The sequence below is a fragment of the Girardinichthys multiradiatus genome, chromosome 1 (genome assembly GCF_021462225.1).
Source record: "Girardinichthys multiradiatus isolate DD_20200921_A chromosome 1, DD_fGirMul_XY1, whole genome shotgun sequence".
Lineage (NCBI taxonomy): Eukaryota > Metazoa > Chordata > Actinopteri > Cyprinodontiformes > Goodeidae > Girardinichthys > Girardinichthys multiradiatus.
In genome coordinates, this window is record NC_061794.1 from 15,302,751 (window position 1) to 15,325,571 (window position 22,821).

Here is a 22,821-nt window from a genome sequence, read left to right on the forward strand (position 1 = left end):
CCACAGTTCCAGGATTATTTGGGAAATATGATTCATAGCCTAAGCTGTATGGATTTCAAGCATATTAGATGGGAGAAATATAATTAAACAGCTGATGTCTAGTTAGAAACACAGTTCAAGTTGTACTGCAGCACAGCAACACAGCTTTTACAATCTGCAATAAATAGAAAAAGGAGAAAAAAGACTTTTTATATTGCTGGAAATGTTTTATATCTATTAGTTAAATTGCTAAATTATGCTTACTGTAAATTTTATTAGACTGCTACAAATCGGGAACATCTTACAGAGTTATACCTCACTATCCTAGTATAAATGAGGTTCACACAAAAGCATTCAGGCTAATGAAAAGAGCTGATCATCACAAAAGTTACAACCTGAAAACGATGGATGATGAAGATGTAATTATTACTTAGAAGTACTGATTAATGTCATTAATAAACAAGTTGAATTAGTAATTGGTTTCACATTATTAGTAATGAAACTCTGAGAAGCATAGCTGATAAAAGATACCACAGAGATTCAGTAACTAATATCAAGCCCTGACGTTCAGCACTGTTACCTGCTGTGGTGAAAGCTGACTGAAGCAGAGAAGTCTCATTACATCATGCAAAAACTGCAGACTCTGCAAATTTAATATTCATGTGTTGGGGTGGTCTATGCTTGTCCCACCACTATTACATGAGAAAAAAAGTATGGCGAGGCAAGTTTTTCTGTAAAGCACCGTTCATACACAGAATAATCTGTGTGGCTTTGCTTTTCATCTACCCGTTTCAGTGCATATGACATGCAGATTTAAAGCAACGATGCTCATAGTGTTTCCATACATCATTAAACAGACAACACAGTTCAGAGATAGCATTTCAGATTTTCTTATCTTTCTTATGTTATTGGAATTTTGTGCGATAGACAACGCAAAGTACTGCACAATTTTAAAAATGGAAGGATACACAATTTATTCATCTTCCGATCAACTATGACTAGCTTCCCTGTCCGTGCTAAAAAGCAAACAGCATGATGCTGCCACCACCGCGTTTCACCGATCTGATGGTGTGTTCTGGACAGTCTACTGTGCTCAGCAACTCATACAATGTAGGCCTGAAAATTCACTAGTAGTTTCATTAGTGGACCAAAGCACCATCTTTCACATGTTTGCTGTGTCCCTTGCTTGGTTTGTAGAGGACACAGTAAACAGGTCTGCCTATGGATTTCTTTAACCAGTGGCTTTCTTTTTGCTACTCTTCCATAATAGCCAGATTTGTGAAGTGTACAACTAATAGTTCACCAGATTTCCTACCTATTATGATTAAAAGGAGGGGCTGTTAAAAGAGCCAGAGCCGTATTGTTATGCTTTATTTAATGCTTCTTTAATTACTACTCTCTTTGCCCAGCCATGTCTTGGCAGGTTAGCAGTTGGGCCACATTTTAGGATTATGTATTGAACAGCTCTCTGTGAGATGTTCAAAGCTGAAGATTTACCTTTTTAGTTCACCTTGGTCCTCATGATGCCACAAATGTTCTCCAATTCCTATCATAGAAGAACAGTATTTCATATATACTGTGACAAAAATTGTTGGGATTATGATTATTGATTAATTAATATTTATCAATAATTATAATTAAAAATCATAATTTGAGAAAATTAATTTCTTAACCAAAATCCTCAGTTATGAATCGAAGCCAGAGCTGTCTTCTGGTGTTGTGATTGTGGCTCAACGCCTTTGATAATTACAACCGTTAAATACTCAGTAATAATTGATAACTATTACCAGAGATGCCTCTGTTTAATCAACCGTTTCTGCCGAAACATGGGGAAGTTTAACCTTATTTTGACTGACAAATCACTCTTGCACAAAATAAACACAAACAACTTCTCTTTATCTACATGAATCTTTATTGAATCAACCGCCTGAACCACCTCGCTATTCCGATTCAATAATCTTCACCTAATCAAACATGCAAAGTTCTACACAGAAGGGTAAAATATCTAACTAAACAAAATAAAGCAAAACAGCAGTGGGTGTGTATGGAATCAACCAGCAGTTATAGCAAAAGTGATATGACAAGGGAATATGGTGTTGAACGAAGCTTTGGGAGCGCAGCCCGCCAGAAAGTGTAGCTCAGTGAGATGCAGGCAGTCATAAGCCTTCCCCCCAGCAAGGTTGTAAACCCCGAGGACAAAGGATAATAAAACTTTTGGCGGCAAGCCAGTAAGCAGGAAAGTTGAAGACAAAGAAAGTGGTTGATTTTCACCATACGGTTATTATAGCAGTCCAGTTTCACAGCGCACCTGCTCTCAGGTGTTCGCACAGTAAAAGCACAATCTTGCGAGACTCGGCGGCCTCAGAAAACAACAAACCGTAATCTCGTTTCAAAAGAACAATGGCATGCACATACAATTCAGAACACATTAGACTCTAAGACTCTAAGTGATTCTACATCGCACTAAAACCTCCTCTATCCTGCCCAAACTATTTCTAATAAAGAAATAAAAATAAAAGGTGGATTTTACTTGTTGAAGTCTTCCTTCTGGGGCAGCGAGTGAGAGAAAGAAAAAAGGGGGGGTGAAGAGTTTCTGCGTGTCCGCGGATACTCCAAGAAAGTGGTCAATCTCAGTCTTTTGGCCTCCTTGACGAAAAGGAAAAATATGATCTGACCGTCAGCCGTCGACTAGTACAAAACAAGGAGGGAAAGTTGCGTCCCCTTGAAACTCCAGGGTTTTTTTGGTTACGTGTTAAACTCATGTCTTCAATTGGCAAAGTGAAATTTCTGGCCTTCTCATTCCAGAAACCTCTTTCATAGATTTTTCGTTGGTCAACGAAGGAGAATAACTGAAGAATCCACGTGGGACGTCTTCTTCTCCAGAGAGATGCTTCAGTTGCGTGGTAACCGTGTCGAGGTCCCAAGCTGAAGGCAATAGATTAAAGCGTTCACCTTCTTATATTACCTCCTGGCCGAAAACGCCGGAAGGTCTGGTAGCCTCCAGCAACGTGCAAATGGTCCAATATTCAGCAAACAAGTGGTCCAACAAAATGTAAAAGGTTTAAGGGGTCTGTCTGTCAGTCTTTGTGTGGTTTTCTTTGCCTTTCCTGTGGGTTTGCACCACTGTTTCTAATGTGCCATGCAGCAATTCCCATATATGTGCATCATTGTGGGGGAACATGGTCTAATTTAGCAAAGACAAGGCAGCTTTCAAAGGCAAAATGACTGCCAGCCAATTTGTGGCAGCAAACACCCACAACAGCGGGGAGCAGGTTACTCCTGCATCGTTTCAGGAAATTATTCATGAGGTATTAAAATCTTCACAGTGCAGCTGACTTCCTCAGCTTTGCTACAGTATATGGGAAGACTGTAATGACAGGATGCCCTCAGTTTCATTGAGCTAGTTAGGAATTGTAGTTTGTAAACAATTTTAAATATGAGTGATTTCATTCATGCTGGTTCTTAGCATTAAGAAATAAATGTACCAATATCAGATAATTGTCTTAAATGTATAGATTAAAGTGGGATTAGATACAATAAATTATGAAGGTTTACATGACACTGGATTAATTAAAATAGTAAGGTAGCATTTACATAAAAATAAAAAAAGGTTTAATAACAAATAATTTATATTTTCCTGTTGAACTGAAAACAGTTCAACACTAGAGACAAAGAGAAAAGATTTAGAGATCATGTTTAAGTTTTGTGTATAAATGTATTTCCGTGTGTAAAGGCACATTTTGTCACAACCCCAAATTTCAATGTATTTTTTTCTGTCCGTTTTTAAGGTATAGTAACACAAAGCATCTTCTCACCTAACTGCAGAGTGGAATGAAATGGTTGCTTTGTTTCCACCATTTGCTACAAATGAAACTCTTAAATGTTTGCCATGCATTGTATATTAGGCCCCCTTAACTCTGGAACCCCCAAATAAAATTCAGTTCCATAAACCGCCTTCAGATGTCACTTAATCAGTTAATAGAGTCAGCCTGGATGTAACCTAATTCCAGTAGGAAGAGAGCAGTTTTGTGAAGGCTTCAGACATGTGTTAGAAAACCTTTGTGTTCAAAGAGCACCATACAGAACAAGGAACATACTAAACAGGTCCGGCATAACGTTGTGGAAACGTTTAAACCAGGGTTGGGGTGAAAAACTACATCCTACAAGATACAAGATCTGTGGACTCCACATCACCCTGAATACACCATCCCATAATAAAACATGTTGGCGGTACCATGATGCTGTGCGGATTCTGTTCAATAGCATAAACGGGAAAGGTGGTCATAGTTGATGGGAGGATGGATGCAGCTAAATACAGTCCTAGAAAAAACTCTCGTTACAAACAGGTTGAGGTTTATCTTCCATCAGAACAACAAAAAAAAAAAACACAGCTGGAGCTACAGTGGAACAGTTTAGATCAAAGCATATTCAGGTGTTCAATGAAGCGCTTGTGGCAAGACTTAAAAATTGTTGCTCACAGATGCTTTTCATCCAATCTTAAGCTATCTTGCAAAGGAGAATGGACAAAACTTTCAGTCTCCCAAAAGAACAAAGGTAATAAAGACATGTCCTAATGAACCTTGTATCTGTAATGATGGTCTGTCACATAAAAGTCCAGTAAAATACAGTGAATTTTGTGCTTGTAACATGACAAAATATGAAAAATGTCAAGGCGTATGGATACTTCAGCAAGGCTCTGTATGTATGAACTCAATCACTGCCTTCATTGTCTTGAGGATATGTAAACCATTTAGTGTGTTTTGTGTAGAAATGTCAACCCTGTAAATTCTTGTCTTTGTTAAATGCTTGTGTATTTCCTTTGGCATGTATGTGAAGTTTGAGTGCGAGACCATGACTGTGTGTTTTTGTGTGTGAGGGAACGGGGGTGGAAATCTTACGACATGTGACAGCTGGTGGGCTGATGCCAATGGGGAAGGATGGAGCAGAGAAGGAAATGACTGTTGCCCCGGTAACGCAGAGCTGGAGTGGCTGATGGTCGGGTAGTGTGAAGTAGCTGCCAGCTGAGACAGTGAGAGCTGCGGAGAAACAATGCAAATGACTTGCTGTTATTATTATGATTACCAACAACAGTACTAAGGAATATACTTTATGCCTGAGAGACACGTGCTGCCTCAAATCACAACAACAGCCCATTTCTCTTTAACACCATGAAGCCTCTATAGTGCTCCCCCCAGCTCCCACAACCACAAGCTTTTAAAGTCGTCTTCCTCAGCGGGCCCAGGTTAAAACTGTTTTTCTCCTCCCTTTTGATACTGAAGACACGTGAAAAGAGAGCACTGAATTTTTATTTAAAGACAACTTGTGGTATTGGAACACCCTAATAACCACTGACGGGGGACTCTTCAATCTTAAAACAAAGGCATAAGAGCAGTGCTGCCTCTCCACTTACAGTCTACAGCATTCATATTTGACAATAATAAATCTTAAGTTGAATGCTTAGGTGGATGTCTTTTAATTGTCCTTGTTTTATCAGCATATTTCATCTCCTCTGTTTCCACTTACTATGTGGTCAATGATGCTGTAAATGCAAATGAACTACATTAACTTCTACATTTAGATGCTCTCTACATGTATAAAGAACATGAGAAGCACTTCTAATCGAAGACAAAGACACTTCAAACTGTTGTTTTTCTTAGGCAATTTTGTTATTAACTGATTAAATTTAAGTGTTTATCAAGTCGTTGTTACGTATTGCAAAAACAATATTGAATATGAAACAACCTTAGAAAGCAGGTAAAAATGACTTAATCAACATTGCAAACTGGAGTAACTGGTAACTAGATCGATGTTTTCAATTATATATAAATAATATCTAAGAGAGTTGTGAGTGTAAATAATTTTCTTATTTCACAGCCATGAAATCATTATGATGCTGTATTAATACAAGTCGGATATATTTTTATTATTCTGTCTTTCGACCAGAGCAGTACTGCAATTATATAGTCGATATTTTTCTGTCCGCGAACATTGCCTCAGATCAGAGGAGCTGAGTCTCATTCCAGCTGCTTCACGCTCAGCCGCAAACCTCTCCAGTGCTTCCTAAAGATCCTGCCCTGATGATGCCAACAGAAGCATATCTTCTGCAAAAAGCTGAACTGAGGCCCTGTTGTCCCCAAACAAGACATGTTCCTCTCTATAACTATGCCTTGAGATTGTAACTATGAACACCACAAACAGGATCGTTGACAAGGGCCAGCCCTGGCAGAGTCCATCCTGCACTTGGAACAAGCTTGACTATGTGGCGAGAACGCAAACGCAGCTCCTCCTTTGGTTATACAAGAATCGGAAAGCCTTTTAAAGCACCCCATAGTCCCAAAGCATCCTGCCCCAGAATGCATTGAGAAACAGTGTAATAAGCCTCTCTGGACAACCAAACTCTCAATGCCCTTCAGCAACACTACCATAGTAAAAATCGGCTCCTCTGTTTCACAGCCAAGACAATGGCCACTATTTAGCTTCTAAATCTAAGGTCGGACAATCAGTTTGTGCCTTCTGTCTAACCTAACTACAATAGATGGAAGACATTCTCCTGTCCCCTTTCTTAAACATTTGGATGACTATCCAAGTATGATCCTTAACAGGTCTTCTCCCACTTAAGATGTATGTCAACCACAACAACCACACAATGTCCAAAGCCTTAACCATCTAAGGACAATTATCTTCCCCTCCTGGCGTCCCGCTGTCAAGGAGCTCTTTAAACACCTCAGCGATTTCTGGCATGGTGATGGACTCACCTTCTCCCATATCCTCAGATTCGGCCTCCTTTATTGAGGAATTTATTTGTCAATTGATGAGATCCTAAAAATGTTCCTTGCACTTCCTGAGTCCTGAGGCTTTGTCTTCTCCACAGAGGACATGCTGACTGCATTAAGAACATCTTCTAATTTGATATATTTAAATATGGCTGTATGTCCCGTATTCTTAGGTTGATTATATGTCTAAGCTGGCTTCCTTTTGGAAAACACAATTTAATTAAGGTCTAGGCTAACAGTCTAAAAGACAAAAAGGCAAACTCTCCTGCTGCAACTAAATGTAGAATTTAAGCTACCATATACAGTCTGAGATCAATACATGCACTGCATTTAGTTGCATTGGTATATTTTAAATATGTAACAATTCATACCTAAAACAATTGGGGATCAGAAATTTTCCCCCTTAAATTTATGTCTAAGGGTCACTTTTTACATATATTTCCCTAAGATGCATTATTGCATTGATGAGTCTGTTCCAAACCCTGAAATATTCAGTTAAACTGATACATGGTCTATGGAGAAGCGAGGTTTAGGAGACAACAGAAACTGTGACTTTGTATCGTAAGAATCCACTGCTCCACGGGCTGAATTAATCATTAAACAGGAACATCTCCCAGACTCGACACAAGATGCTGCATTACAGTAAGACCATTTCACAGCCTCCCCTTCTCTTCAAAAGCACTAATGTCCTAGTTAAAAGGAACCCTTATTATTAAATATAACCTGTTGCTTAGCAATACAACCATCGCCAACAACATAGAGTATGTTCTTTTAGACCACATTAGGTTTGACAGGAGTTCACACATTCTCTCCATTTCGTAGGAGTGCCCTAGGTTTAAAGAGGCATTTAGCTCACTTGCCTAACACCAGTAATCAATACAGTTACACATGAAACGTCAACACCTTTTAGTTGAAATCATCAGTGCAAACTGCAACCACACTTAGGCATATGTTTGCCTGTAAAACAAGACAAGCATCCTGACAGCCCATCTGAAGAAAGCACAAAACCTGAGCTCATAATATGTGAAGCTGAGAACAGGAATGCTTTAAATAGAAAATAATAATAAACCACAGCGGAATGCAATTTTTAGAGCTGCTGGACTGACTGTATATTTTCAACTTCTCAGCAAGGTAACCTATTTAAATGCTTCCTGAGTGTGCTGTGAAGTCAAATTAAACCAGTTGTTCATGGCAGGGTGGAGAAAGGCCGGAAGCTCTATTGAAACATTGTGTCTGTATGACACTGGTGCATATTGTTAAAATAGATATTCAAATAGTGACTACTTTCAAAGGACCTCTGCTAAAAAGACTTCGTAACAGATGCATTACACAGAATTTCTGCAGGTTGAAGTGTAACACTGACTTTTTAAAACATTTTAAGTTGATTATGATGTAAATTTAAGACCTACATTAACTACGTCTAATAAGTTCAATTAAAAATGTACTAACTCAAATATTTATAGTTATTGTACTTAGGAACACCTAGGTATATTGCATTTTTCTTTTGTACTTATATTTGCCAGCAAAAATTTCACCTGCAAGAATTTGCCTGGGTAAGTTAGAATGAAGAGTTTGTTGACCGGCGTTTGCATTGTTAATCCATTTCAACCCATAAATATGTTTGACAATACAGCCTTATATAGTTTGTACTAAATAAGCTCCAAGTACAGGCTCGGTGGGAGGAACAGACTGCCAAAACTGATATATTGCAGGTTTTATGTTGCCTTGCTAAAATGTGAAGGCCATGTTGGTTATATTAAGACTCCCAACAGTTCTGGGAGGGTTTAATCTCTCTGTACCAAACAGTTGTTCTTCAGGAAATAGGGCTGCAACTAACAATTATTTTGCTAATCAATTAATCTGTTGACTATATTTTTGATATTTAAATTTTTAATAAATTTTTCATTAGGAAAAGGTGTTTAACAGGAGATTTTCTTTACTGAATTTGGACCAGGTGAAGATACAACTATGCCACTTGAGGAGTTCTAGTTAGAGCATATTTACAAACAAAGAAGGCTTTCAATCTTAAATGCAAAATGTAAATATTTTTTGTACAGATTTGACTTAATTACTGCTCTGAATGGGGTTTTTTTTTAGCAAATGGCATGTTATATACTCCAGTAAATGATTATTCAATTACTAATTTAGTTGACGATTATTTCAACTATCAATTAATCGCAGTTAATTCCTTCAGCCCTAAAAATAAGTAAAATGAAAAAATCTTCTTAGAAGAAATTCTTAATAAATCTAAGTGTGCATCTGTTTATATAATAACTTATCAGCATCAGGACTTTTTATATGTTCTTTTCTGATTTCTGCACTCTATTTCTGCACAGCAATGGGGGCCGTCCTGCTAACCAGAGGGCAACAGAGAACAGCAGGCGCTGGTGACCTCACATAGCAATCTTTAAATCTTTTAGTCTTTAAAACCAGTACTTTTAGGCACAAATCTCCCTTTAATAAAGAACAAGGCACAGATTTTAAACCAAAGTAATTTGACACAGGGTCTTCTTCATTGGAAACTGCTGCCCACTACACTGTAAGAACGATGGCAGAGTGACCTGTTCCACAATTATTTGCTCACATTATTACTCAATATCTCTTGCTTTTATTATTTACCATTTTGTTTAGCCTTTCCTACCTTCAGATTAAGTTAGCTATTTATTTACTACTTGTGCTCTTGTTCAATCCCAGGTCTGAATTTGTGACATTAAAGTTGGAAATCTGCAAATGCAACCTTTTATGTATTCCACTTGCTGAGAGATAGATCACTATTAATATGGATGCTTCCTATCTTTGATAAGAATTCCAATGAATGAACAACAGAAAATAAGAAATGAAATGTGATATAGGTATTAGAGGGAGAATCTAAACAGTTCATTGTATAGTCACTTTATTTGTTAGGGACTTCATGCATAAATTAGGCAAACTTTGTGAAATCCACCTCAAAGGTCACACTTTGCATGTAGACTGTGTATAGTTCGGATGTAAGCATTTTTTCATGGGTAACCTGACTGCAGAGAAATTTATTATGTGCAGGTTAAAGCCAGTGTTGTGGCTATGACACATTCATGTTTGAATGTAATAAATGCAGTGCAATAAAAGCTGAATTTAAAGGGTTAAAGGAAATGTCTTAGCAAAAAGTCAAAGCTAAAGCAAACGGGAAACAGCAAAATCATTTCTGGGAACGCTACAGCAATTAAGAAAAAATAAAAACAACTTCCAACAACGAAGAAGGAAAACTATGAAAAAATAAATATGGATGAGAAAATAATGTTTTTATAGTTTCTCATTTTGTATTTAATATTATAATTGAATAAATACACATACATGTCTGTTTGGATTCTCTTCTTATTTTGGAGAATCTTTGTTTTTACACGTCTGTCATTTCATACTTCATAGCTGTGTAGGCAGCGGCCAAAAATGAGCTGTTTTGGTCACTGCGATGATGGTCAAAACAACCACACATTTCAAAATACCCAAAGTGTGAAGGCCAGGGGAATGTCATAAGTCAGGCCTTGCAAGTACTGCTGAGCCAAATCCCATTTTATACACACATGCATGTGAGTCACCACGCTCTGCACATCGAGGGTGCTAAAGACAGAATATAGACCAAGGATGAGAGGATCACACACACACACACACACACACAGGCGGCAACATGAAGATCATATGAAGCCCAAATGTGAGCAGATGATCTGCTTGGCTGTCAAGGCAAATGGGCTGAGCTCTGAACCTTGGCAGTCAAACCTATGCCACAACTAAATGCCCCACTCAACCCATTCTCTTACAGGCCGAGCTGCCAAGCTGAGCCAATTTGTGTTGCTAACAAATTCTAAATGGTGCCTGTGGAAGCGTCCAGTTCTGTGGGAGAAGTTGTAAAATTTCACAGCTCCAGAAACACAGAGTTAATTCCAAACTTATTTATACCCCTGGCAAATTTAGGTTTAAAGCAATTTTTTGATTTACTAAAAAGTCTCTTCTTGCTCGACGTAAGTAGCCCAGCCAGAATCCCGACTTAATTCTGATAGGGAAGCTAAAGTTTAGGGTAATGGCAAGGAGGCCTTCCAACCTCAAATACCATCAAACAATAAATTGTCAAAATACCAGTGAAAACATGCCAAAAGCGGTTACAAGAAGGGTTGACTGTTGTAATGCCAAAAAGATTTTAATTCTCGAAACGCCATTTTTTAGTAAGATGTAAACAGATTTCCCCCACCCCAAAACCGATACTCATTTATCAGCGATGTATTACCTTTTGCCTCTTTCATTTTAAATTGAAAAAAAAAGTAATGGTTAAATAATAATAATCTTGACTCAATGAGTAATTTAATAAGGAACATAAATAAGCTTGAGCTTAACTGTGCAACCCCTTAATTTTCAGATAACACTGATGCTCCAATTTACACTAACATTCTTGGTTGGCAAAAAAGAGAATATATGATTTTTCACTGTGGTAACCTATGGCATAATTGGCAAAAGCATGCATGACACTTGTTAAATATTGAAAAATGTATTTGAATACTCTGCTACTCAAATGTTGAGCATTCAAATTGAAACCCCGGTAAGGAAATGTGCAACAGAGCTGGGTGCAAGTATGTCAGTATGCCCACCTCTCAGCCACTGATTTAGAGCTGTGCTTGAAAAATAAATGCTGACAGTCAAAAACGATCGCCAGAAGTGACACAAAAGGAACCACAAAGACCTTCTCTTCAGTGTAGGTATGTAAGTAAAATAATCTAATGGAAGGAAAAACTACCTGATACAAGATTTCAGCAGAGGTGGGACCAAGTCATTGTTTTGCAAGTCACGGGTAAGGCCCAAGTCTTTCCACCCAAGTCCTGAGTCAAGTCAAGTAAAGGCATGAAAGTCCCAAGTCGAGTCGAAAGTCAAGGCACGCAAGTCTCAAATAGGGTTGAAGTCCTAAACTTTACATTTCAGTACTGTAGTTTTTTTTGCTGTAATTGTTTCAGAGTAATAATAATTTTAAGATTTATAAATTATTTTGAAAGGTGTTTTATACACCAGAACAACCAGCAAGAGGAAGCAAACTCCAAAAACATCTGAAAATGTGTGCTGTTGTTGCTTTTTACAGGAAATATTACAAAAAAAAAAAACCAAACATCCAATAATGTAAGGTAATGAGCAACCTGATCCATAATAAAAGAATAACCAGATCTCTATACAAAATAAAAAAATATTCCCATGTTTACCAACGGCAACAGTACAACCCTGCTTTTACAATATTATATGAGAAACATTAGATCATCAAAATAACTGAAATGATTTATACAGCTGTAAAGAAATAACTTTTTATGATCAAGTTCATTTTATAAGAACTGATTGTGGTGCCACTTTTTGCCCTTTTGGATGCACTAACGTCACTGTACACATAATTATCAGAGGAAATTATTCAATATAGTATGCATTGCACTGGTATTCACCCCCCTGGCATTTTTCATGTTTTGTTTCCTCCCAACTGGGAATGAAAATGGATTGTTTGAGAGTTTGAACTATTTCATTTACAGATCATGCAACTTTGAATATGTATTATTGGAAAAACAATAAAGACAGAAAGAACAAAACAAGTCTTTAGCATAATAGTGTCATTAAACCTAAACTGCACCACTAAGCATTGCAAGCGTTGGGTTTGTGACATACAGTATTAATTAAACCTCAATAATAAAGAAAAGGAACACATTTTCTGTGGGTGACCCACCTGCTCAGTATGAAGGGGAGGGAGAGATATTAAAACATATATTTTGCTTACTTTGCTTCAATATTTTTTTCTAAGAAAAACACTTCAGTCATGACATCTGGGAAGACATCACAGCTGTTCTCTGTCTTGCGCTGAGTCCATCACCCAACACAATGGCCATACATTTATTGGCAGCTCTGGCATAATGTCGATGCATCTGGGGAGGCTGCCCTCGCATTACTGTCTACAGGCTTGTATTTAAGATTCAATCTGAGATTCATGCTGCTGTCAGGATTTAAAATCTTATTAAAAGTGCCTTAACATTATTGTAAAGAGTCATGCTGCATAGACTACCCATTGTTTGGGTGATGCCGCAAGCAGCTTTTGTTTTTTCTTTTTCCAAATTCATGCACACGTCACTGATAGGTCTGGAAAAAAGAGAACCCCTCCAGGCCTGTCAGCTTCTTCGCTGTCATCGCAAGATGCAGAGACAGAAGGAGGAAATACTGGCAAATGGCCAGAGGTACGCAGTGGGCTGGATCGCGTGCTTCGAATGGTCACATCATTGAGCACCAGGTGCGGTTGGGTTTGAAAAACACACTTTCTGTTTGGTGTCAGATATCACGTCTTTTCAAGTCAAGCAGTTAAAGTCGAAGTTAACTCAATATTTACTGGTGTGAAAGTCAGAGTCAAGTCTAAAGTCTTTTATATTCTCAAGTAGAGTCATTTGTGACTCGAGTCTGACTCAGTCCTAAGCAACATGACTCGAGTCTCAACACTAGAAAGTTCTTCTCTTAAAGTCAGGATTCATGCATTTAGATTAATCAAAGAAACAAATGTAAGCGTGGAATCTGGGCCTTCAGTTTTCTACAGCTGGTTTGGCAGTTTTGATGTCTGACAGATTGCAAAGTGCTACTTGCCAAATGTTTTTACTGAGCACAGGCCAACAAAACACAACCACATCTGAATTGCACATTTAACAATCTAAAAAATACCAAATAAAAACAGCAAACAACAAAAAATGTTTTCAATATGTTCTTCCTTTACAGGAACAACTGATAACCATCTGACTAATAGAACCACATTGTGATTTACATATTTTAGCAATGATCTCTTATAACTAGTTCAGTTTTATGTACTATGTACAAGGTTTCTACCAGACTAAAACTGGAAAAGGTTCTAGGTTTGGATAAGAAAATACAAAAAAGAATGAAAAAAATATCTGTAGTTCCAGACTTTATTCCTAATTCCTCTCTTTAAAGGCTGTATCCATCCATCCACTAATACATAGAATATTTTACCTAAAATCTTCGGGATCATCAAGATGTTTTTAGGCAAATGTGATATGGGTCTCCGAGCAATTTCTGTCAGCAGTGGATGCCATTTTTGGTCGTATTTTTCTTACTGTGAACTTATAAACCCCAATCTCAACAGTGACAGGTGAGGTCTGTGGTGCTTTAGATGCAGTTAGATGCCTTAAAAACTCTTTCCAGACCAATAGATAGCAGTGTATTTTATTTGTTCTTGCTTTTGGGGATTCTTTTTAGCCTACTTTATGTGGTCAGACAGGTTCTATTTAAGTGAATTATAGATTTTTACAGGTCTGGCAGTCACCAGGCTGAAATTGGGGCAATTACTATTTCACAACATAAAATAATTTCAAACTTTAAGGTTTTACTAAGAAACAAAGGACATTTTAAAAGGGCAGCCATTCATACAGGTCCTTCTCAAAATATTAGCATATTGTGATAAAGTTCATTATTTTCTATAATGTAATGATGAAAATTTAACATTCATATATTTTAGATTCATTGCACACTAACTGAAATATTTCAGGTCTTTTATTGTCTTAATACGGATGATTTTGGCATACAGCTCATGAAAACCCAAAATTCCTATCTCACAAAATTAGCATATTTCATCCGACCAATAAAAGAAAAGTGTTTTTAATACAAAAAACGTCAACCTTCAAATAATCATGTACAGTTATGCACTCAATACTTGGTCGGGAATCCTTTGGCAGAAATTACTGCTTCAATGCGGCGTGGCATGGAGGCAATCAGCCTGTGGCACTGCTGAGGTCTTATGGAGGCCCAGGATGCTTCGATAGCAGCCTTTAGCTCATCCAGAGTGTTGGGTCTTGAGTCTCTCAACGTTCTCTTCACAATATCCCACAGATTCTCTATGGGGTTCAGGTCAGGAGAGTTGGCAGGCCAATTGAGCACAGTGATACCATGGTCAGTAAACCATTTACCAGTGGTTTTGGCACTGTGAGCAGGTGCCAGGTCGTGCTGAAAAATGAAATCTTCATCTCCATAAAGCTTTTCAGCAGATGGAAGCATGAAGTGCTCCAAAATCTCCTGATAGCTAGCTGCATTGACCCTGCCCTTGATAAAACACAGTGGACCAACACCAGCAGCTGACACGGCACCCCAGACCATCACTGACTGTGGGTACTTGACACTGGACTTCTGGCATTTTGGGCATTTCCTTCTCCCCAGTCTTCCTCCAGACTCTGGCACCTTGATTTCCGAATGACATGCAGTACTTTGGACCACTGAGCAACAGTCCAGTGCTGCTTTTCTGTAGCCCAGGTCAGGCGCTTCTGCCGCTGTTTCTGGTTCAAAAGTGGCTTGACCTGGGGAATGCGGCACCTGTAGCCCATTTCCTGCACACGCCTGTGCACGGTGACTCTGGATGTTTCTACTCCAAACTCAGTCCACTGCTTCCGCAGGTCCCCCAAGGTCTGGAATCGGCCCTTCTCCACAATCTTCCTCAAGGTCCGGTCACCTCTTCTCGTTGTGCAGCGTTTTCTGCCACACTTTTTCCTTCCCACAGACTTCCCACTGAGGTGCCTTGATACAGCACTCTGGGAACAGCCTATTCGTTCAGAAATTTCTTTCTGTGTCTTACCCTCTTGCTTGAGGGTGTCAATAGTGGCCTTCTGGACAGCAGTCAGGTCGGCAGTCTTACCCATGATTGGGGTTTTGAGTGATGAACCAGGCAGGGAGTTTTAAAGGCCTCAGGAATCTTTTGCAGGTGTTTAGAGTTAACTCGTCGATTCAGATGATTAGGTTCATAGCTTGTTTAGAGACCCTTTTAATGATATGCTAATTTTGTGAGATAGGAATTTTGGGTTTTCATGAGCTGTATGCCAAAATCATCCGTATTAAGACAATAAAAGACCTGAAATATTTCAGTTAGTGTGCAATGAATCTAAAATATATGAATGTTAAATTTTCATCATGACATTATGGAAAATAATGAACTTTATCACAATATGCTAATATTTTGAGAAGGACCTGTATGTAGGTCAATGTGAACAGTATACGTTTTCACTAAATGGCTAGAAACTTGCTCATAGGAGCCCATCACGTTTCAATCTGTCAAAAACCTAATGCTGTAGTGCTCAATCTCATTTTGTTTCACAATGCCTGGTCTAGGTCAAAATTGTCCACTAGACCAAAAATTGTGCTAAAATTGTGCATAAAAGCTGCCCATAGGTGTGTGCGCTTCTGTTTAAAACCCTTGAATACAGGATGTAGGCTACACCAGTTTGGAGTTTGCAACAGGCATTAAGGGAAAACAAAAATCAGCTGTGTGTCCACTGGGTAAATCACACGTCACTAAATGCTGCACAACCCATAATAGTGATTAATTTGACCAGGGTTGAGACAGATTTATCTGTGCAGTAACACTGGTCATTTTTCAACTTGTTTTACCAAGGGGAGTTCTAAGCCCTTCTCAAGTGTCCATTTGAGAAACTGCAGCTTCTTGCATTTCCGTATTGGTTTAATTTTTCACTTGGGGAGGTTGCTACTTGGTCAGCATTAGCATAGGACAGGACAGGGGACCCAAAGGAAGACCTGACAGGCTGGAAGATATGGGTTATTGACTATGAATAATTTGAGAGGCATTCAGGTAAACAGATGCAGGCTGCAAAACAGCATAAAAGAGGAAGACCTACAACAGTGGGTCAAAACCTATAAGAAGCGGAACACACTGATGGAGTGGCAGGAGGCGAGAGAAATGGAACGTTTCAAAGTACTGCCAGTAGTACTGGGAAAAGATATTGGAAAAACAGTTTTCATTGTAGGACAAACAGTAAGAACACCATGGAGGCATTTAGAGAGAATGTTAACCCCTATAAACTGAGAAGCTCTCAGAATTTGTTCTGAGCCTAGTCTAATACCATGGCTTTCTCTGTGTCAGGTGTTTTAATGAGCCACATCACTGTTCATTTGCCTCTTTCCTCAACATCTGCATGTGAAGAAGACAGAGGGGGACTGACATGCAATCAATGTTATACTGGGAGATCCCAGAGAAAAACACACAAATTACAAACAGGATTTACAGACCCAAACATGGATCAAATGAAACCCAGAAAAAGCTAATGAGAGACATAGTGGCGTAGTACCCAGTCAGGGTGTGAACCATGGGGGTTGGGGGTTTGTAAGAATGGGTGAAAACTGTGCATGAGACTGTGAGGAGAGAAAAAGTGCCAAAATGCAGAGGGAAATCTCCCCCCCAAAAAAGAAAGAGCAATCTCTAGCTAGAGCAAACAGGGATAATAGAAAAACATAAAAAATGTACAGGTTTTATTGATAACAGTATGAAAAACCACAGTAAATGGATGCCAACATCTTCATCACTGAGCAATATCCTGTTCTTCTGCTTTCTTTAAGCAAGCTCTTGTGGCATACTGTGTTCATGCTTGTTTGTGTCCTCTTCTTGTTTTCTAACCCCCCCCCCCCAACGATACAGGCAGATGGCTGCCCCTCCTGAGTCTGGTTTTCCTCGAGGTCTCTTCCTGTAAAAAGGAAGTTCCCTCCACGTCACCCACGGCATTATGCATGCACAGGATGGGGGAACTTTACTGAGACCAGTTGTACTGAGCTGAACAAAAGTAAAGACCTCTGAAACTACTGGATTATAATTTCATTAAACTGGTTTAAATTAAATAGCACTTGTTAACTTTTTTTGCAAGTTAGATCACTATTAGTGCGATTTTGAGCAAAAAATAAACAGTACTGAATAATTTTTTATTACTTGTTTTAAACGTCATCTCTAATACTTTTAGCAAACACTGAATAAAGATAACCTATACTAAGTCTATATGACTGTTACCACTATAATTCTGTATAATGTTTGTGGTAAGGTAAGGTAAGTTTATTTATAAAGCGCTTTTCAGCAACGAGACACTCAAAGCGCTGTACATACAATTACAATACAATCACAAAGCAAATAAACACAGATACAGACACAGAAAAACAAATCAAATGATAAAATCAAACGCCAGAGGTAATTTAAAAAAAATAAAATAAGATAAAGAAAATAGAATGATGGATAAGAAAATGAAAGGGAAATTGGACTGAAAACACAACTAATAATGTTTAGATGGCACAGTCAAAGGCCACTCTAAACAAATACGTTTTTAATCTTGATTTAAAGCAACTTAGTGTTTCGGCGCTTTTACAATTTTCTGGCAGTTTATTCCAGATTAGTGGAGCATAAAAACTAAAAGCTGCTTTTCCATGTTTGGTTCTGGTTCTGGGTATGCAGAGTAGATTTGAGCCAGAAGACCTGAGAGGTCTGGGTGGTTGATACACTGACAACAAGTCTGTAATCTATTTTGGCGCTAAGCCATTCAGTGATTTATAGACTAACAGAAGTATTTTAAACTCTATTCTCTGAGCTACAGGGAGCCAGTGTAGGGACTTTAAAACTGGTGTGATGTGCTCAGCTTTCTTAGTTCTAGTGAGGACGCGTTCTGGATCAACTGCAGCTGTCTGATTGACTTTTTAGGCAGACCTGTGAAGACACCGTTGCAGTAATCAATCCTACTAAATATGAACGCATGAATTAGTTTTTTAAGGTTCTGCTGAGACATTAGTCCTTTAATCCTGGAGATGTTCTTTAGGTGATAGAAGGCCGACCTAGTTACTACCTTTATGTGCCTCTGAAGGTTCAGGTCTGAGTCCATCACTACACCCAGGTTTCGAGCCTGACTGGTGGTTTCTAGCTGTATTAACTGAAGCTGTGTGATAACTTTTAAATGTTCTTCCTTTGGTCCAAAGATTATTACTTCAGTTTTGTTTTGGACCATCCATGCATTGATTTCTTCTAAGCATTTACCCAGCGCTTGAATGGGTTCATGGACACCTGGTGACATCGTAACATATAGCTGTGTGTCATCTGCATAGTTATGATAACTTACGTTGTTGTTTATTAAAATCTGAGTTAGGGGGAGCATGTAGATATTGAATAGGAGGGGCCCTAAGATGGACCCTTGGGGAACGCCACATATGATTTTCGTGCTCTCTGATGTAAAGTTACCTACTGACACCAAAAAGTCCCAGTTGAGCGCTGTACCAGAAAGGCCGACCCAGTTTTCCAGACGCTCTAATAAAATGGAGTGATCAACAGTGTCGAATGCTGCACTAAGGTTCAATAATACCAGCACTGTGGTTCTTCCACAGTCTGCATTTATACGGATGTCATTGAACACCTTGACAAGAGCAGTCTCTGTACTGTAGTGAGCAGGAAGCCTGACTGGAAGCCATTTCCTTAATAATATTTCTTTAAATATTATTTTAATAAATAAAGGCAGCTAATAAACACTGTTGAGAAATGGTCATCCAGAAGGTTGGTTTTATTCAGCAAATCATTCTTTTAAATTCTAATAAAATATTATTTTATTAAAATAATGTTTTATTGGATCTTGCATTGTGAATGGTTGTTTAAAGGTATACCAATTATTGCTTAAGTTAGTTACAAGACTAACTTAACTTCATTTACAGATTCTTCAAGATAATCCTTGGTTCTAAAACATAAATATCATTGTATGGTAATGTTGCATCACTCTTTCGGTCACGGTTTTCAACCATCTTTGATCAATTTGTTTATATTGTACATAGCCCATTAGACTTCCTTATTCTTTAATTCTGCTTGGTAGTTTAGTTGGATTGTTTTATCATAGTAAAGAGTTTGTGTTTGACTTGATTTGACTTATTTTTGTCAATAAATTATTGTATTTAAAGAAATTGTGAGAATTCATTCCATGTGTGTGCAGACGTTTGCTGTTCAATAATGTCAGAGCTCGTCTCACACCTTTCTATTTTGTCCTAATATCACCGCCTTATTGGGCTTGTATTTACAGGACAACCCTTAACAGACTGAAATATTATTTAATAAAACATTGAAGTATTAATATTAAACATTAAATCATATATTTATATTCATAATTACAACACAACCATTTATAGCTTGAATCAAGCTGTTCTGTTAAGGCCTCGGAGGCTAGAAAACGTTAGTGAACAAACAGCAACAGGCTTTTCTTCAGTAAGGACAGAGAAGCTGGTCAGAGTTGATTGGAATATAGATGGGGCTAAATGAAGGGTAACTCTGTAAAAAAACCTGATAGAGGCTGCAAAAGACTTGAGACTAGGGCCGAGGTCCAACTTCCAGAACTAAATCCGATTTAGAATCTGTAAAAAGACTAGAAAATTAATGTTTGTAGATGTTTCCTATGCGATCTGGCTGAGCTTTAGCTATTCCACATATGCAAAGCTGGTAGAAACATACCCTAAAAGACTGCGGCAAAAGGTGGTTCTACAAAGTATTGATCCAGAGGGGCTAAATGTAGGCCATAATTTAGGTGTTATTATTTCATTATTTATTATTTTATTATTTTATTAAAACATTTTGGAACATTGTGTTTTTCAGTCATGATTATTTGCTACTATCACATGGAATCCCAATAAAACACATGTTTGTGTTGGTAACGTGACAAAATGTAAAGAAGTTAAATACACTTTAACCTGCTAAGCTTGATTTTATTTATAGAATGGGCCTTGAAAGATGAGAAAATTCAAGAGGATCAGTTGCAAAAACTTGAATATTAAATCTAAAAGTTTCATCCTTTCTTTATGAGGAAGTTAGTGAATGAGCTACAACCTTCAAAGTCAGAAAGAGCAATTGAGCTGTGGCTGACAGAAGATGTCTTTGTCCAGTTCATTCAATCTTCTATTTTAAATTATGGTTTAGCTCCAAGAATGAAACAGATCTCAAACTGTGCGATTCCAACTCTTTTACACAGAAAAATACAGGCTGTAAAGTCAACAGATTTGCATTCTAAACACAGCAAATATGTCTGCTATTCTTTTTTATTTTATAAAAGAAGATGAAGCACCACATCTAGGCTCTGTGAAAGAAAGGAGCTAAAATTAGGCTGCACAGAGTCAGTAACGGTTGCCAAACAAGCCCTCTGCCAAGTAACAAAGTAGAACACAGCTTCACCTTCAGCCCACTGCCTACAAGACCACCTGGGTCGGCAGAACACGAACACGACCCTGAAGTATGACCGCTGCCCAATGTGAGAACTCATGAGAGAAACGATCATCAACTGAGGCAAACAAACGCTGCTGCCATTCTAAATGCAGCCTATAAATAACACAGAATCTTTAGCGCCATGCACCGTGGCAAAATAGAGAGTGTCAAGAATCAATAATTCATGCAAGCAAGAAAAAAGTCCGGTCAGGTCCAACAATGCCAGCAAACAGACGTTGAGCATGCAGGTTGTTCACAGAGCCATTTCAGAGAAGGATGCTACAGATTGATCAGTGCTTGACATCAATGTTGAAGAGGAGGTGGGGATTGTTTTTAAAGGGGAACATTTTTGTACTGCCCTTCCCATGTCAGGATTTTTGAAAGAGTGGAGAAAATGTGGCCGAGTCATGGTGAATTGGACATGAGGGTGACTTCAGTGATCAGCAGCATGACCTCACACGGTGTTTTTTTTTGTTTCATTTTTTTCTGGGAGGTCCTGGATGGCCATCAAATAAACCTTCCAATAACTGCACATTAAGAAATGAGGCACAAATGATTGCTGCTTCATATCAAATAAAACAGCTTGTTTGTGCATTCACTACCCTGTTAAAAAGAGTATTCTGACGTTAAACACAGGCTGAACTCTGAAAAGCTAAATATCTCAAATATAAGTGTCTTTACTATGGTGAAGGTGTTGTTGTTAAACATTTGCCTCTTTATACTGTTAACTCTGAAACACATTAGTATGGAGAAATGATTCTGAAAAAGCCTCCACTTCTATTTCAGTTTATCCTGAGAAAAATATGTTTCTTTAGCAGCAGGATGTTTGATAATTTTTACCTGGGAGATTGCAGTTTTGTTAACAGTTTTTTTCAGCTTTTTTATTCCCATAAAAGACGTTTATAGGATTAAATGGTAATGCTAAAAATACAATTCAATGCAACTGACAAACAGCTTTAAAAGTGTGAGAATAATATCATAAATGACACTCAAGGTGAGGGTTTATACCTACATACTTTGCCTGATTAAAGCTGAAGGTCTGCTAACTCTTTGTAAGACTGGCTGCTAATTATGGTGTTTTTGAATTCAGTATGTGATTATCCTGAAATTGTCTCTGAAACTGGCAGAAGTGGTTGCTACTTTTCTTTTCATTTTTTTTCTCCAATAATTTTTATTAACGGCTTATTAAAACGAATATGTTTTCCCTCTGTTATGATGTCAGATTTTCTTTTGAGGCAACTTAATTGGTTCTTTTGGGAAATATCAGCTGAACTCTAACCCTAAATCCTGAAAATGTGATGTACTGCGAAGGATCTTGTTAGCTGCAGAGGGAAAATCCAGGAACGTGATGAAAGACATAAAAAGAAAATAATTAATGGTGAAAATAATCTTTTTTTTTTCTCTTATAATTTGTGCCAGTACAATAGATTATAATTCCTTCTTTGGGAGTTAAGTGTAAAAAAAATTATTCTCTTGAGACTGTTGTGTAGAAGAGTATATTCCCTTAAGCAACTTCTCTTAATGTTGTCCCCTAAGAGCTATACAGTACTATTCGGAGCTGCCCACTTTTAGGATCCGACCGCACTGGCAGCTTAATGAAAATAAGGTCGATTTGTAGAGTTCAAGGGTGCAGCGCTACTGCGGCTCATGGCCCCTGTTGGTTCAATTTAAAATGAGTCGACAAACTGACCCACTTCGGGCCCAGGGAGCCGGCATTGAAACAGAGCTGATATCTTCCCTCCCCTCGTTGGACTCAACTGTGTTACTGTGTGCATGCCTGTGTCCTCAGCCTCATCCTCATAGAGAGAGCACCATTTATCATGACTCCCAGTCGCCATTGGCACTTCCACTCAGGCTGAAGGATGATGGTTACACCCCGCAGCTCAGAGCGGCTCAGCTCAGCCAGGACACACAATATACACTATCAGTAACACATATGTTGAGCACATATGGTAAGTGTGCATTCCCTGCTCAGAACTGGATGTAAGCCCTTCTAACTCACATTCGATGTCATGGAAGGATAATCATGGAACAATTAAATAT

General features: G+C 38.3%; 1 protein-coding gene across 8 annotated transcripts in view; it reads right to left on the reverse strand.

The window, feature by feature from the left end:
• LOC124872321 (nephrocystin-4-like) overlaps positions 1-22,821 on the reverse strand; it is a 277,448-nt gene that overhangs the window by 105,072 nt on the left and 149,555 nt on the right. For 7 of the 8 annotated variants that reach the window (XR_007039267.1, XM_047372196.1, XM_047372215.1 and 4 more), the window contains one exon: positions 4,878-5,015. The exons of the other annotated variant lie outside the window; for it this stretch is intronic. Coding sequence is in view for 6 of the 7 variants with exons in the window: in XM_047372196.1 (XP_047228152.1) it covers positions 4,878-5,015 (138 nt within the window). In the remaining variant the exon portion in view is untranslated. The remainder of the gene's footprint in view (positions 1-4,877; positions 5,016-22,821) is intronic. 8 annotated transcript variants of the gene reach the window in all.